The sequence below is a fragment of the Globicephala melas genome, chromosome 16, assembly GCF_963455315.2.
Source record: "Globicephala melas chromosome 16, mGloMel1.2, whole genome shotgun sequence".
NCBI classification, from domain to species: Eukaryota; Metazoa; Chordata; class Mammalia; order Artiodactyla; family Delphinidae; genus Globicephala; species Globicephala melas.
The window spans coordinates 80,975,483-80,990,266 of NC_083329.1; the positions used below are offsets into that span (position 1 = coordinate 80,975,483).

The 14,784-nt window shown below is 38.4% G+C and overlaps 1 protein-coding gene across 2 annotated transcripts in view; it reads right to left on the reverse strand.

Moving 5' to 3' along the window:
- Nucleotides 1-4,103: 4,103 nt before the first annotated feature.
- TSNAX (translin associated factor X) overlaps nucleotides 4,104-14,784 on the reverse strand; it is a 32,954-nt gene continuing 22,273 nt past the window's right edge. The window contains exons 5-7 of one of the 2 annotated variants that reach the window (XR_004035790.2): nucleotides 9,887-10,014; nucleotides 6,731-6,895; nucleotides 5,674-5,812 (exon numbers count right to left, since the gene is read on the reverse strand). Coding sequence is in view for 1 of the 2 variants with exons in the window: in XM_030839586.2 (XP_030695446.2) it covers nucleotides 5,435-5,812; nucleotides 9,887-10,014 (506 nt within the window). In the remaining variant the exon portion in view is untranslated. Of the gene's footprint in view, nucleotides 5,813-6,730; nucleotides 6,896-9,886; nucleotides 10,015-14,784 lie in introns of both variants that reach the window. The other variant, XM_030839586.2, reaches the window with a different exon arrangement.

Here is a 14,784-nt window from a genome sequence, read left to right on the forward strand (position 1 = left end):
AAACCCCTCAAGCACCCAATGCCACCAATATTTCATATCAATACATAATACAATATGCGGCCTTCTGTATCTAGTTTCTTTCACTTAGCATAGTTTTCTAGGCTCATCCATGAGGCAAGTAACAGCACTTAATTTTTTATGGCCGAATAATATTTCATTGCAGGGGTGTAACACACCTTGTTTATCCATTCATCAGCTGATGGACATTTGCGTTGTTTCCACTTTTTGGCTACCATAAATAATGCTGTTGGAAACATTCATGCACAAGTCTCCCTCTCCTTCTGTTTTTCTTTTTCTCTCCCTTCTTCCCTCTTCTTCCTTCCTTTCCTTCTTTCTCTTTTATTATATAAAAGATATAGATATAAAATGTATATATATAGTGGGTGTAGAGTGGTACTTCGTGATTTTGATTTCCCTAATGGCTAATGAAGTTTAACATCTTTTCGTGTGCTTATTGGTCATTTGCGTGTCATTTTTACAAAACTGTCTACTCAAATCCTTTGCCTACTGTTAAACTGGGTTGTCTCTTTACTGTTAAGTTGTTAAGAAGAGTTCCTTTCATATTTTAGATACATATATCTATTATCATTATATCACTATATTATCGGATTATGATCTGCAAATATTTTCTCCCATTCAGTGGGTTGACTTTTCACTTTCTTGATAGTGTCCTTTGATGTACAAAAGTTTTTCATTTTGATGGAAGTTTCAATTTATTTTTTTCTTTGGATGCTTGTGCTTTTGATGTTATACCTAAGAAACCACTGCCTAATCTATGGTCAAGAAAATGTACACCTGTTTCTAAGGATTTTATAGTTTTAGGTCATATTTGTATTCGCTCCATTTTAAATTAATTTTTGTATATGATTTGAAGGATCTAACTTCATTCTTTTCATGTGGACACTCAGCTGTCCCAGCACCATTTGTTCAAGACTATTCTTTCCCCATTGAACGGTCTTGGCACCTTTGTCAAAAATCAATTGACCTGTCCAAACCCATAGAATGTCCAAACCCATAGATTCCACGAACACAGGATGCCTTTTTCTTCTGCAACATTTTATAGCTTTCAGTGTACAATTTGCACTTCTTAGGGTAAGTTTATTTCTGTATATTTCATTCTTTGTAATGCTATTGTAAATGCAATTATTGCCTTGATTTTGATTTTTAATTGCTAGTGTAGAGAAACAGAACTGATTTTTATGTATTGATCTTGTATCCTGCGACCTTGCTTAATTCATTAATTATTACTAATAGTTTGGGGGGTTTTGAGGGTTCTTTATAGAGGTTTTCTATATATAAGATCATGTTATCTCCACATAGAGACAGTTTTACATCTTTCCTTCCAATCTGGAGGCCCTCTGTTTCTTTTTCTTGCTTAATTGCCTTAGCTAGAACCTCCAGTACAATGTTGGACATCCTCGTCTTGTTCCTGATCTTAGAGGGAAAGCTTTCCGTTCTTTCACCATTAAGTACAATGCTGTGTGCTTTTCGAATACCCTTTACCAGGATGAGAAATTTCGCTTCTACTGTAAGTTTGAGTGTTTATGTCATGAAAGGGTGTTGGATTTTGTCAAGTGACTTTTCTGTTTCTACTGAGATAAACCATGGTTTTTTCCTCTTCGTGCTATTAATATGGCGTATTACATTTGATTTTCATGTTGAACCAACCTTGCATTCCTGAGATGCAATTCCACGGTGTTGGTCATGGTGTACAATCATTTTTTACTTGTGACTGAATTTGGTTTCCTAGTATATTGTTGAGGATTTTTGCATCTATATTCATGAAGGACACTGGTCTGTAGTTCTGTCTGGCTTTGGTATGACAATGATACTGGCCTCATAAAATGAGTTAGAAACTATTCCCTACTTTTTTGGAAAGAACTTGAGGACTGGTGTTAATTTTATATGTTTGGTAGAACTTAACAGTGAAGCCATTTGGTCCTGCGCTTTTCTTCACTGGGAGTTTTATTAGTAACCTTACCTCTTTGCTATAGTTCTATTTAGATTTTCCGTGTCCTCCTGAGTCAGTTTTGTGCGTTCCTAGGAATCTGTCCATTTATTTAGGTTATGTAACTTTAGAATTGTTCATTGTGTTCCCTTATAAACTTTCTGCTTCTGTAAGGTCAGTGGTAATGTCTCCTCTTTAACTCCTGATCTCAGTAATTTGAATCATCTTTTCCTTGGTCAGTCTAGCCAAAGGTTTCTTTAATCTTGTTCATCTTTTCAAAGAACCAACTGATATTCTCCACTGTCTGGTATTCTCTATTGTTTTCCTATTCTCTGTTTCATTTATATCTGCTCTAATCTTTATTTCCTTTCTTCTGCTTGCTTTGTGGTTTGCTTTGCTATTCTTTTTCTAGTTTCTTAAGACAAGTTTAGGTTATTGATTTGATATCATTCTTTTTAAATGCAGGGATTTAAAGCTATAAAGTTCCCTCTGAGCACTGCTTTTGCTGAACACCGTAAGTTGTATACTGTGTTTTTTTCATTCTTCTCAAAATATTTTCTAATTTCCCTGTGATTTCATCTTTGACCCACTATTTAGGGGTATGTTGCTTCATTTATCTTCCCAATTTACTTCTAGTATTAATTTCTAACTTCATTCCATTGTGGTCAGAGAACATACTTTGTATAATTTCAATCTTTTTAATTGCATTGAGACTTGTTCTGTGGCCTGACATTTTGTGGATAATGTTCCACACACACTTGAGAAAAATATATCTTCTCTTGTTGGGATGAGTGTTCTATATACGGGTGTCAGGTCTAATTGGTTGACAGTGTTGTTCAAGTCCTCTATTTCCTTACTGATCTGTCTTGTTCTTCCATCCATTATAGGAAGTCGGGTATTAAATTATCCAACTATTACTACTGAATCGTCCATTTCTCCCTTCAGTTATCTCAGATTTTGCTTCATGTATTTTGGGGCTCTGCTGTTTTATATATCAATATACATATGTTTGTAATTGCTATGCATTCTCAATGGATTGGGCCTTTTACCATTACATGTTGTTCTCTGTCTCTAGCCAAAAGAAAAAAGGTCTTGATGTCTATTTGTTTAGCTCTCTTGGTTACTGTTTGCATGGAATGCCTTTTCCCATTCTTTTAATCCATTTGTGTCTCTGAATCTAAAGTGAGTCTTTTGCAGACAGCAAAGAGTTTGTATTAAGTTTTTAAATCCATTCCACCAATCCCTCATTTAAATAACACCTTTCTTTGATCACCTTCAAAAAAAGCCCTAGGGCTCTGCAATGTGTATGGTGGAAAAAACAATGATTTCATAAATGCAGCAATTACTTATGAAGGAAATAACCCAATTTTATTTTACAATTTCTCAGGAACTTGCCATGTTACCTAGAACCAATTTCTTTTTATAATAAAGATGAAAAACATCACCACAGGTGATGATATGAGAGCAACCACTTTAAAACTGAAACATTCAGGATACATTTAGAGATCCTCTACCATCCTGGTCTAACACCCACTGTATTAGTATAACATGCAATGTAGAAATGTATCAGTAGGCCCGGCACCAATCCACCTGTAGCAGATACTGCTGACTGCGGACCTAAAGGCCATTTCCCCTTCCCCGAAGATGGCAACACCTTAACTCGGTTTCTTGTGTTTGCTCTTCTCTCAGATAAAGGGCACTTTGATCTATCAAGGTGATCTCATCCTCCTTTCCACTAACTGGTTTTGAGGGGACTGGAAAGTTACCCAGTCTAGGTCAATGAGATGTGAAAAGATGTCTTTTCTGAACTCTCCCTACTTCTGGACCCATTTTAAGAAATCATAAATCTCCACATTAAGCGAGTCTATATCAAGTTTCCTGTTTAGGCTAAAAAGTCTATAACAGTTTGATTAAGTATTTCTCAACTGATCAAAAAATAAGCTTAACTTTTGTATTTTAATATTTTATTCAAAGAGTTCAGTTTTAAACATCTGTAAGACATTCATCAATCCATTATTACTTTACTTTTAACATTATAAATTTAACTTCAAGTGGCAAAGAAAAATATGTAATAAAACTATATTTCAGCTGTATACCTTCGAGTAGGGAAACGGAAAAAACTACCACCAAAACAAACAAACAAACAAACCTAATCTATTAGGCATGTATATATTTTATTTTCCTTTAGGTGATCATTTTTGGAAAATTATCCTTTCCAAGAATAAGGCCTTGCAAACAGAGCTGCTAATCTTTCCAAAAATAAAATCCAGTATCCAGATTCTCAAAACTCACAAAACTAAATGGAAATGTCTAGTTGTCAGCCAACAGTGCCATGCTCAAGTCAGTTTCACACCACAGTGAATGGTATAACTATTTTCAGTAGGCAAATTCCTAATATAACCAATTCCTAATATTCCTAAAGTAACTAATTTCAGTAGGCAAATTCCAATTCTAAATATTAATAGTGAGACTACTTCTACTACGAGTGATACTACTTGCTATTCCCAACTGTGTTGACAACTGTCTTATTGCTGAATTGTACGTGATAAATCTTCTTTGGCAACTTTTCATACTATGCATTAACACAACTGGACAACTATAAAGATTTGGATTAACTTAATATTTCAGAATTTTCAAAACTTCATTATAATTATTTAGATGTAATTTCTGATAGATGTTAGAATAGGAAAGCCTCCAAACATGCCTAATTAAATATAACAACAACAACAAAAACTGCTAAATAATCACTACCTTTTCAGTTGTATGTGCAAGTATATAATTCAACTCAAACATCAGTGAAAATATTACAATGTTAGTGCCAATTCTCTATCAGACTTTCTGTGATAAAGGACAGAGATTAAATGTAGAAACTAACATCTGGGTACCTGTCAATTTTTCTGGAAGGCTGTTTCATATGCATTCAAAATGACCTAAAATTAGCCAGAACATAACATGAATTCTCACTACAATACCTCATGAAGTATACTGGTAATGTGATTTTAAACTCTTGGTCTATGAATTAAGCCTATTTTGGAGGCTTGGCACAATATTATCAAGAAATTTAAACAGGAAGCTCAAGTCCAGATGTATAACTAAATATATATTTTTTAAAAATCATCAACTTAAACTATAACTGTCTTTCACTAAATATTACCGCTCCAAAATTCACACACACTAAATTAAAACAGGTACGGCAGAAAGTGCACTCTGAAGCATGTTCACATTTACAAAGATAAATGATGAGGTTTAGCCAGCAAAAAGTCAAACAGGCATATAAGCAAACATCTGTATGCAAATTTTCACGAGTAAGATATAAGAAATGATTTGTTTCGGTAATTTTATGTACAGCCTGTATACAATTTAAAACAAGTACAACTGAAAACATTTCTAAAGCCACAATAAAGTCAAATGATATCCTAAATAACAGTCTTACAAATTGGTCTCTCTCAGGAGTTCTTAAGAGAAAGAAAACTGAGTTATGTTACTCTAAGAAATGCCCTCTTCTTGATCAATCATTTCTGTTTTAACTGAAAAGACATCTGCCAGCATGTGTTTTGGAATTTCTGAACCTCTGACTTTCAAGGCATAACAAGCATTCTCCACTTTGGCCAGACTTTGTTTCAAGGTATACAGCTTCTTAGAAACCTCATAAGGTCCAGTATTGCCAATGAATGAAAACCCATCATAAACCTGACGTAAAAACTGGCTCACTTCAAAGGGGGTGTCAATGTCCCCATTCCCGACACTGTTAATACACATTCGCATCAACTCTCCAGTTAAATCAGCCACTCCCAGAAGGTAATCAACAGGCGTGATTTTCAGTCTCCAGGTACCGCATTGCTTATCCTGTGCATCAGAAGAGGGCTGGTAAAAAACAAAAAACAAACAAACAAAAAAAAAAACAAAAAAAAGAACACACACACACAAAGAAAATACACTGTGTAAAAGAGTGACTATGCATGTATCTCATATAAGGAACAAAATCAACAGCAGGCCAATCATACTAATCTTCTCTAAATAAAATGATCTGTTTTGTTAAATGACCATTCGAGACATTACAAGACGAATTCATGCCCTCAGTAGGGAGTTGAACTTATGACTTCAAGATAATTTTGACATCTAATATTGTATCATTATAAAATCAACCATTTCCAATTTCACTTAACATACAAGATAAAATCAAAACATTCTTAAACAAGGCCTACTGACTTTACTGCAAGACAATGACTGACTTACTTAAACGACAAATCATAAAGCCCTCCAGGTTCAGGATCCAGTCATGTTTTCCTCAATCACTTAGTCCCTTTCTGGCCTCTCTCCTGTCCCCCTCGGCACTAGCCATCAGGATTTATTACTCTCTCGCTACACCCGCCTCAGTTCCTTTAGGCTCCTATTTTCTACTGCACCTGCCCAGCAAAAACACAACCCTAAATCAGTAATAAAAATCTACTCTTGATAGTGCTTTATTCAAGTGGCTGAGTACCACTGGGCTAAAAAATAACACTCACAACTGTATAGCGTTTGTACCACTACAAATTACTCACCAGTCCTTTTGCTTATTTCTGAGATGGTTGTCTCCAGTCTCTTCAAACACTACTCCAAACCTTCACCACTCTCCTCCTCAGCCCTTACTCAACCCCAAACCTCTTCACTCTCAGTAAACAATCTTGCCTACTTTCACTGGCCTGGTTATCTGCCAGACCACCTGGCACAAGCTCTCTCAATTACCTTATCCCTAAAAAAAAAACAAAAAAACTTATTTATGTCCACATCCATCTTTACCTTCTATCCTCCAGTCTCAGATGATGAGTTGTCCCTCCTCTTGTTTGAGGTTAACTCTTCCAAATGACCTTGACCCATCTCCTCCCACCTCTTCCAGGACCTTGCTTCATAAGGTGTATGCCCTTGGGCAAGTTATTTCATCTCTCTAAACCTCAGTTTCCTCATCTGTAAAATGGGATAACAGTACCTACCTCAGAGGTGTATTTTAAGGATGAGATAACATTTACCAAGTTCTTGGCATAATGCCCAACACAAAGTAAATACTCAATAAATGTTAGCTGGTATCACCATTACCATCACTATGTCAGTCTCCTCTCTCCACATCAATTTCTCTCTCTATTGGATTCTGTCTAAAAGAGGCAATGTCTAAATTGTTATTAAAAGTCTGTATGAGACTTAGCTAGGTGGGGTGCAATTATATTGGAGGACATTTTAGGCAGAGGGAACTGCAAAGGCGTGCAGGTGAGAATCGAGCTGTATATTTGAGGAACTAGTGAGGTATTTCTTTGGAGTAAAATTTAAAGTAAGAAGTGGTACAGGATGAGTCTAGAAAGATAGAGCGAGGGGACAAAGTCACATTAAGAAATGAGAACTTTACCTATAGGTAACAGAGTCGTTCAGAATTTAGCAAGGAAATGACAGAGTCAAATTTAGGTTTTATTAAGATGACTCTGGTTGCTCTGTACCCAATACATAAATCCTAGCACTGCTGGACTCTTCAGAGACCATCTGTTCCAACCTTCTCAATGTAGAGTATAAGAATGAGGTCCAAGAAACACTGTAGGTAATATAACTAGTTAATGGTAGAACTGGGTAAGTATACAAAGTCAGCTTCCCAATTATCCTGACATAATTCCCAATTATCCTGACCTGCTATGTGTTGTTTCTATTAACTGTGAAGAGAACTGGCATCTTTTTGGAAAGGACAGACTGTGGGTGGTGAGGGTAGAGGAGGTGGGGAGGTGGCGGGCATTTTCATAAAAGTCATTTATAAAAGTAACTTTTGCTTAAGAAAACATTAATGTTCTTTGTTTCTCTCATTAGACAGAAGGAGTTCCCTGATTATAAACTAAGAAGTTGATTTTGAAGAAAAAAGTGTGTTAAAAAACGAACAAATTTCAACTAATTGTCAAGGAAATAAATTCTGCTTTACCGATAATACATATTAGAAACTAGGGGAAAGAAAATTACTTAAAAAGCAGTTTTTCAAGATGGACCTGAAGTATTTAGGGGTAAAACATCGTGACATCCATAACTTAAGTAGTTTAGCAAAAAACACTTAGATGAAGCAAATATGGCAAAATGTTCATTACTGAATCCAGGTAGTGGGTATATGGATGTTCATGTGCTACTATTCTCTCCACTTTTTGTGTATTTGAAATTTTTCATAATGAAAAGTTTTTAAAAAATTAAATGGTTTTGACACTACTCTCAATAGGCATGTCAGAGCAAAATACCTTCCCCTACTGAATTCCCAGAATTTTCAGCACCAAGAACAATCTTTAGCACTAAAGGGAAAAATTATTTATGAATGTGGTCTTCACATTTTGAGAACTATATGTATATGAATATTATGACACCTTAATCTTACAATAATTTATTACCTAAATCCTCAGAATAGTGTTTTAACTCTCAGTTTCTCTTTACCTTTTGCCTTTATATTTCCATTCTGAACTAGAGAGAACTTTGAAAGGGAGGCATGGTAATTTGCCTGATATATTTAAGAAGCAGGGTCGAGATTCCCTGGTGGAGCAGAGGTTGAGGGTCCGCCTGCCGATGCAGGGGACATGGGTTCGTGCCCCGGTCCAGGAAGATCCCACATGCCGCGGAGTGGCTGGGCCCATGAGCCATGGCCGCTGGGCCTGTGCATCCGGAGCCTGTGCTCCGCAACGGGAGAGGCCACAACAGTGAAAGGCCCGCATACCACAAAAAAAAAAAAAAAAAAAAAAAGAAGCAGGGTCAAACAGGCTTACCTTACTTCTTTCCGTAATTCAATCTTTACTAAATAAATAAAAGGTATGAAGGAATTTTACTTCTCAAGATGAATTTCCTCCTTAATAAACTTCACGATTTTAAAAATTGAGACAATACATGGTTTCCTTGAAGTAAGTTACACCTGTCATGCCAAATTATATCTCACTTTTCAAAATTAATGTTTTATTAACATTCAAGAAAAGATGATTTCCATAGCTTCTTCCACTTTCTGCCTGCCTATCCTAACTCTTTGAGTGATTTTTAAAAAAATAATAATGAAAGAAAAACTGATGAAAAATAAAGAAAGGAAAAAAACTGTTTAATTGTATCTTTATGTGTACTGGTATCTCAGGAGGTTACCAAACAGTCAAAATTTTACCTCATGGCCTGAATACTGTATCTTGAAACCCAGGGGAAAAAATAGTATTTATTTAAAAGCTGAACTGCCAAAGTTTCTCTTTTCTTAATTTAGAGAAGCTATGTAATATTTCAGATAAAAGCATTATGAACTCAGTAATTAACATCTCTCACTATGTAATAACAACTTGATATTGACATTGATAATGACAACTAACTACTGAGCACTTATGTGGCATGTGCTGTATACTACCTAATTTAAAACCTTTAAATCAAATCCTTTAAAACACTCCTTTGAGGTAGACACCTGGCACAGGGGTCCCTGGGGCACATGGTGAGAAACACCGGCAGCTGGACAAGGACACTCATGACTCTGGATGCGAGACACCTGGTTTCAAAGTTACCTGTCATGCTTACTAGCTAACTAGGTTTTGGTAAGTTACTTAAACTCCCTAAAGGCCTTTTTTGAAAAATGAGGGTAATAATTCTTACCGCATAAGGTTAAAAAAAGGATTAAATGAGACAGTGCTTATAAAGGGCACATAGTAAAATACACCATAAAACCAACGGTGGACTTAACGTAATTACTCAATAATGCTTTATGTAAAGAGTAATGTTTTCCCCCAACATACCCACGGTTGTTTGAGCCACTAACTAAAATATTTAAAAAGACCATTTCCCTAGTTGGGAATCTATGAAATCACACTGTAGAAAGAATCTTCCCATCTCAATATTCTTAGCATCATAAGCCAATAAACGGCCTACAATCATTATACTGTTACATAAATTATGTAATAAATGTGAAATATGATTTTAAATTCTTACAGTCTTATTTTCTTTCCCATTGTCTTCTGTTGAAAAAATCAATTGTTTATTAATTTCATCCATACTGATAAGTGATCGTGTTTTGATGAAGTGTTGAAAAGAGACAGCCTCCACATATTCCTGCAGTCCTGAAAAACCAACCAAGAAATTACTAAGGAACAACCACTGAATTAATAATAAGGAAGTCATAATAAAGAACTTCAAACTAATCATCACCTAGCTCAACAAAAGCTTAATGGGTGCCTCCTATGAATATCAGCCCTAGATTCAGGTCTTAGAAAGAACACAAGGGACCACCTGGGAATAGATGGTGGGGACTACACTGAACACGCAAACACTTCTGTGGCTGAACTTTAGACAGCTCAAGTACAAAGGTGTTCAATTTCTTCTTCGTGCTTCATGAGCCCATTTATCTTAAAAATCTACTCTTTCCGACAGAGAAATGGCAAAGATTTTCAGAGAAATTTTTTTTTTTTTTGCGGTACGCGGGCCTCTCACTGTTGTGGCCTCTCCCGCTGCGGAGCACAGGTTCTGGACGCGCAGGCCCAGCGGCCATGGCTCACGGGCCCAGCCGCTCTGCGGCATGTGGGATCCTCCCGGACCGGGGCACGAACCCGCATCCCCTGCATCGGCAGGCGGACCCTCAACCACTGTGCCACCAGGGAAGCCCCAGAGAAATATTTTTTGAAGAATTTAAGAAAGGGCTATTACAAAAATTCTGATAGGCTTTAAAAGAAACTACACAGATTATTTTTTGCTCCCTTCAGCAGCAAAATAGACAATGATTCAATCAAATGAGACAAAATTAAAGATCATTTGGCTCTTTCCTAAAATTTTAATAGGTAAAAAAACACAGTAAATAATGCAGACTAAAGTGTCAAAATTCAGAATACTGTTTTCCTCATACTTCAAAATCAATCCTTTCTGCTTCAGTAGTTTACGTTTAAAAAGAAAAAAAGCTAATGAGTAATACCAGATGTACCAGATGTAAATTCTACAGAGTCCTCACTGAATTAAAAATACATCTTGGTGGGCTTCCCTGGTGGCACAGTGGTTGAGAGTCCGCCTACTGATGCAGGGGACACAGGTTCGTGCCCCTGTCCAGGAGGATCCCGCATGCTGCGGAGCGGCTGGGCCCGTGAGCCACGGCCGCTGAGCCCGCGTGTCCGGAGCCTGTGCCCCGCAACGGGAGAGGCCACAACAGTGAGAGGCCCGCATACGGAAAAAAAAAAAAAAAAAAAAAAAGCTCAGTAAAGGTTGAAAATAGTACTATAAATACTTTTTCAAGTGTTTTAAAACAACCAAATTTTATCGTCACAATTTTCAGCATTACTTTATTATGTCTTAATCTATAAGGTAATACATACAGGGAAAAAGTATTTCTTAAAATGATTATCATTACTGTCAGGTTAAGAAACTCAGTCTTCTTTTTAAAGGCATTATTGTAAAAACAGGAAGAGGGGAACAAATTCAGAAAGAAAACTCAGAACTTGGTAGGGTCATCAGTATTCAAGTTCTCTCTCTAACACTTCTCCTGACAGAGTCCTGCACTCACAGAGCCTCCCAGAAGCTGACACTAAAAGTCAGGCCTGGCAGCAACAGTGTTGAGAAGGCTGGCCACTGTGGTATTGTCACAAATGCCACACTAGGGTCAAAGACACAAAAGGAAATGCATGACCTGGTTTTTATAGCAATAAGAGGAAACAACTAAATGAAAATACCCTGACTCATTTTGAGCAGCAAATGATGCTAAAGTAAGGTTAGAAAATAAGTGTCTCCTGCTGACAGAGTAAGACATGATAGGACACTTTGCTTAATAAACTTAACATGCTGAGAAATGAAACAATAAAGTTGAGTTTAACAAAAGAGATAACACCCCTTAACATTTACAATTAAATTTCTGTAACATTTTAGTTTTATGAATAGGTTCATAAAACCCAGTTCCCTTCCCTAACGACAATCTGTATTTCTCATTTCCTTCCAGAAATACTTCAGGCATACAAAAGCAAACAGCAACACTTAAGAACCACTCATCACATCTCTAAATATGCTCTAACGTGACTGGCTCTTAAGAATGAGAGCTAAAGACGAAGATATGCAGAAAGATTTATGGACAAGGATATGCATCATCACAATCACTACAACAACAAAAACTGAAAAAACCTGAAAGGTCAATAACAGAAGTGCCACTTGTCAACGTACTGTCCCTCAGCTCCATCAGTGCAGGTAATGGAGGTGGACCCTAACACGCTTCTCTTTTGCCAGCTGGCACATTAGTGAGCTTTGCTGGTAGAGGGCCCTGGAAGGACAGCAAAGGAGGGAAAGCTCTCTTCCGGGTTCTGGTGTGCCCGTCTTTGGCAGCCTTCTAAGCGTGGGGAACCTGCAGCTCCAGGTGGGCAGCAGCACGAGGCCCCTCTCTGGGGGCAGATTCCCTTTGTGACCCAGAGAGCATCTCCCAGGGAGCCACCTCCCTGGGCAAGGAGTCTCCCGGCCCAGCACCTCCCCACGGACAGCTTCCCAGTGATGCATCAGCACGACATCTCAGCCATCCAATGGCCCACGACTTCAGGGGGGGAGGGAGGGGGGACTCCTCGAGATGTGTTTCTGCCTCTGCCCTGGGGTAGTGGATGCCTCCTGTCTGATACTCCTGTACTCTTCAGAGTTCATGTTTCCTCTTATAAGGCAGTCCCCTACACAGTTAATTCGTTATATTAAACTTTCTCTGTTCAAATTACTATGCAGGACACTGATGAATACAACAGGGACTTAGGAAAATACATAATGGTATCGTATCCCCTTCACCCCTATTACCATGGATGAGGTGTTCCATCCTTTGAGGCCAGCCAGCAAGCCTAGCCTCAGAATCAAGATACAATCCCAGCAGGAACCTTAACGTGGATTCTCCCTTCCACATATGAGGTTTTCCACCTGATGTCCCCTACTGGACGCTATCAGCATCGACACTCTCAGATCTCTTCCATCCACTGGCCCTACCTTCCTCACACCTACTGCCCCAACTCTCTCCTCGCCTTCAGTTAAATTTCAGTAAGCTCACCTCACACTTCTCAGCCTACTTCCTTCTAGCTTGAATGCATCTCTACACCAAAACAGCTTTCACTTCAAGTTATCATAGTTGATGAGTCTAATGGACATTTTTTCAGTCTTAACTGTAGCAGCGTTCAGCATTTTGACCCCTTTTTCCCTTCTTTAAACAAACTCCCCTTTGGTTCCTTTGAATGGCATCATCTCCTAGTTCCCCGTTTTTCTAACTCTCTGGCCATGTCTTCTTAGTCTCTGCCTCAATTAATCCCAGGCTCTCAAATTTACCTATACTTGGCTTCAATCCCTCAACTTTACATCTCTGGCTTCGAGTCACACGTATCCAAATGCGTGTTTGACAATCCCATCAGAGGACCTCAAGACCAACATGTCCCACACGGCGTTCACAATCTTCCTTCCCAGCCTAGCCCTCTTCGTTTTGCCAGTTCTAAGAGCCTCCTGCCCGCCCTTCCTTCCATCCATTTTCTTCCCTCTTCTTATCCACTCTCACACCACAGACTGTTTGCCTTTTTAATAACTATGACCACGTCACTCCCCCACTTAAAGCCTCAATAGCTTTCCATGGCTCTCCGAATACGGAGCAAAACCATTAACGTGGTTTATAAACACCTGCTTAATTTCACCCTCCACCAACCATCATCAGCCTCAACTCACGCTATGGTCAAGTTATAACTCACGTAGTAATACATTGCAAAGGTGGGTATGTAAACCCATATAAATATCCTTTAAATTAACAACAGTACAAGGCTTGTATGTACTCTATAATATGAATTTTCCTACAGTTAATATAAAACACTACTTCTTCAATATTTCTAGGCATAATCCTGCCCCCAAGTTCCTACAGTTGGCTTACACTTCATAGCCACGTCGAGCAAAAATAGTAGTGTTTTAAATGCTGGAATCAAATACAAGTATCAAGGTTCTTGTCATACATGTGGTAATTGATGGGGGAGAGAGCATAAAAACTAAGGTTCTATCAGTTGAAGGTGGTGCACACAAGCTTTCCCAGGGCTTCATGGTGAGGCTCGATGATTTCATCATGTGAACATTAATTATCAAGATTAATGGGTATAAGCCAGTGTACCCACAGATGGAGGATGGCCGTATCTATATACCTATAATCTCAAGCTGATTTGACAGACAAAGTGCAAATTCCAGTGTGTAGGTCAAGGCAGAAGAAATCAGTCAGAAGTGAGGGTATCACTTAAACTGAACCCGTCTCTCATCTATTCTCTCATGGTAACACTGTGTGTGACGGTCCATTTGGCTAGCTACGGTGCCCAGCTGTTCTGTCAAACACCTGTCTAAATGTGGCTGTGAAAGTATTTTCTAGATTGATTAACACTTAAATCAACAGACTCAGAGTAAAGCAGATGACCCTCCATAATGGGGTGGGGCGGGGAGAGACACTCATCCCATCAACTGAAGGCCTTAAGAACAAAGAATGAGGCTTCCCAACCAAGCAACCGGTTGGGAAAACTGCCACAAAGACACCCTGCCTGAGCCTCCAGCCTGCAGACTTCAGACTCAAGACTGCAACATCAACTCTTCCATGAAATTCCAGCCTGCTGGCCTGCTCTACACATCTCATACTTCCTAGCCCCCAAATCATGTGAGCCAATTCCTTCAAATAAGTTACTTCCTACCTATCCCACTCCCTCCCCCACCCCCATGACTCCTGTTGGTTCGGTTTCTCTGGAGAACCCTGACGTCAAACAGTGGAACGGCATGTCTCGTGAGGCAGAGTGCTCACATAACCTAAGTGCGCATACAACGCACACACCTGTCTCCTCTCCTTGACTCTCCGTGCTTTCCCTTTTTCATTCCACACGCACACT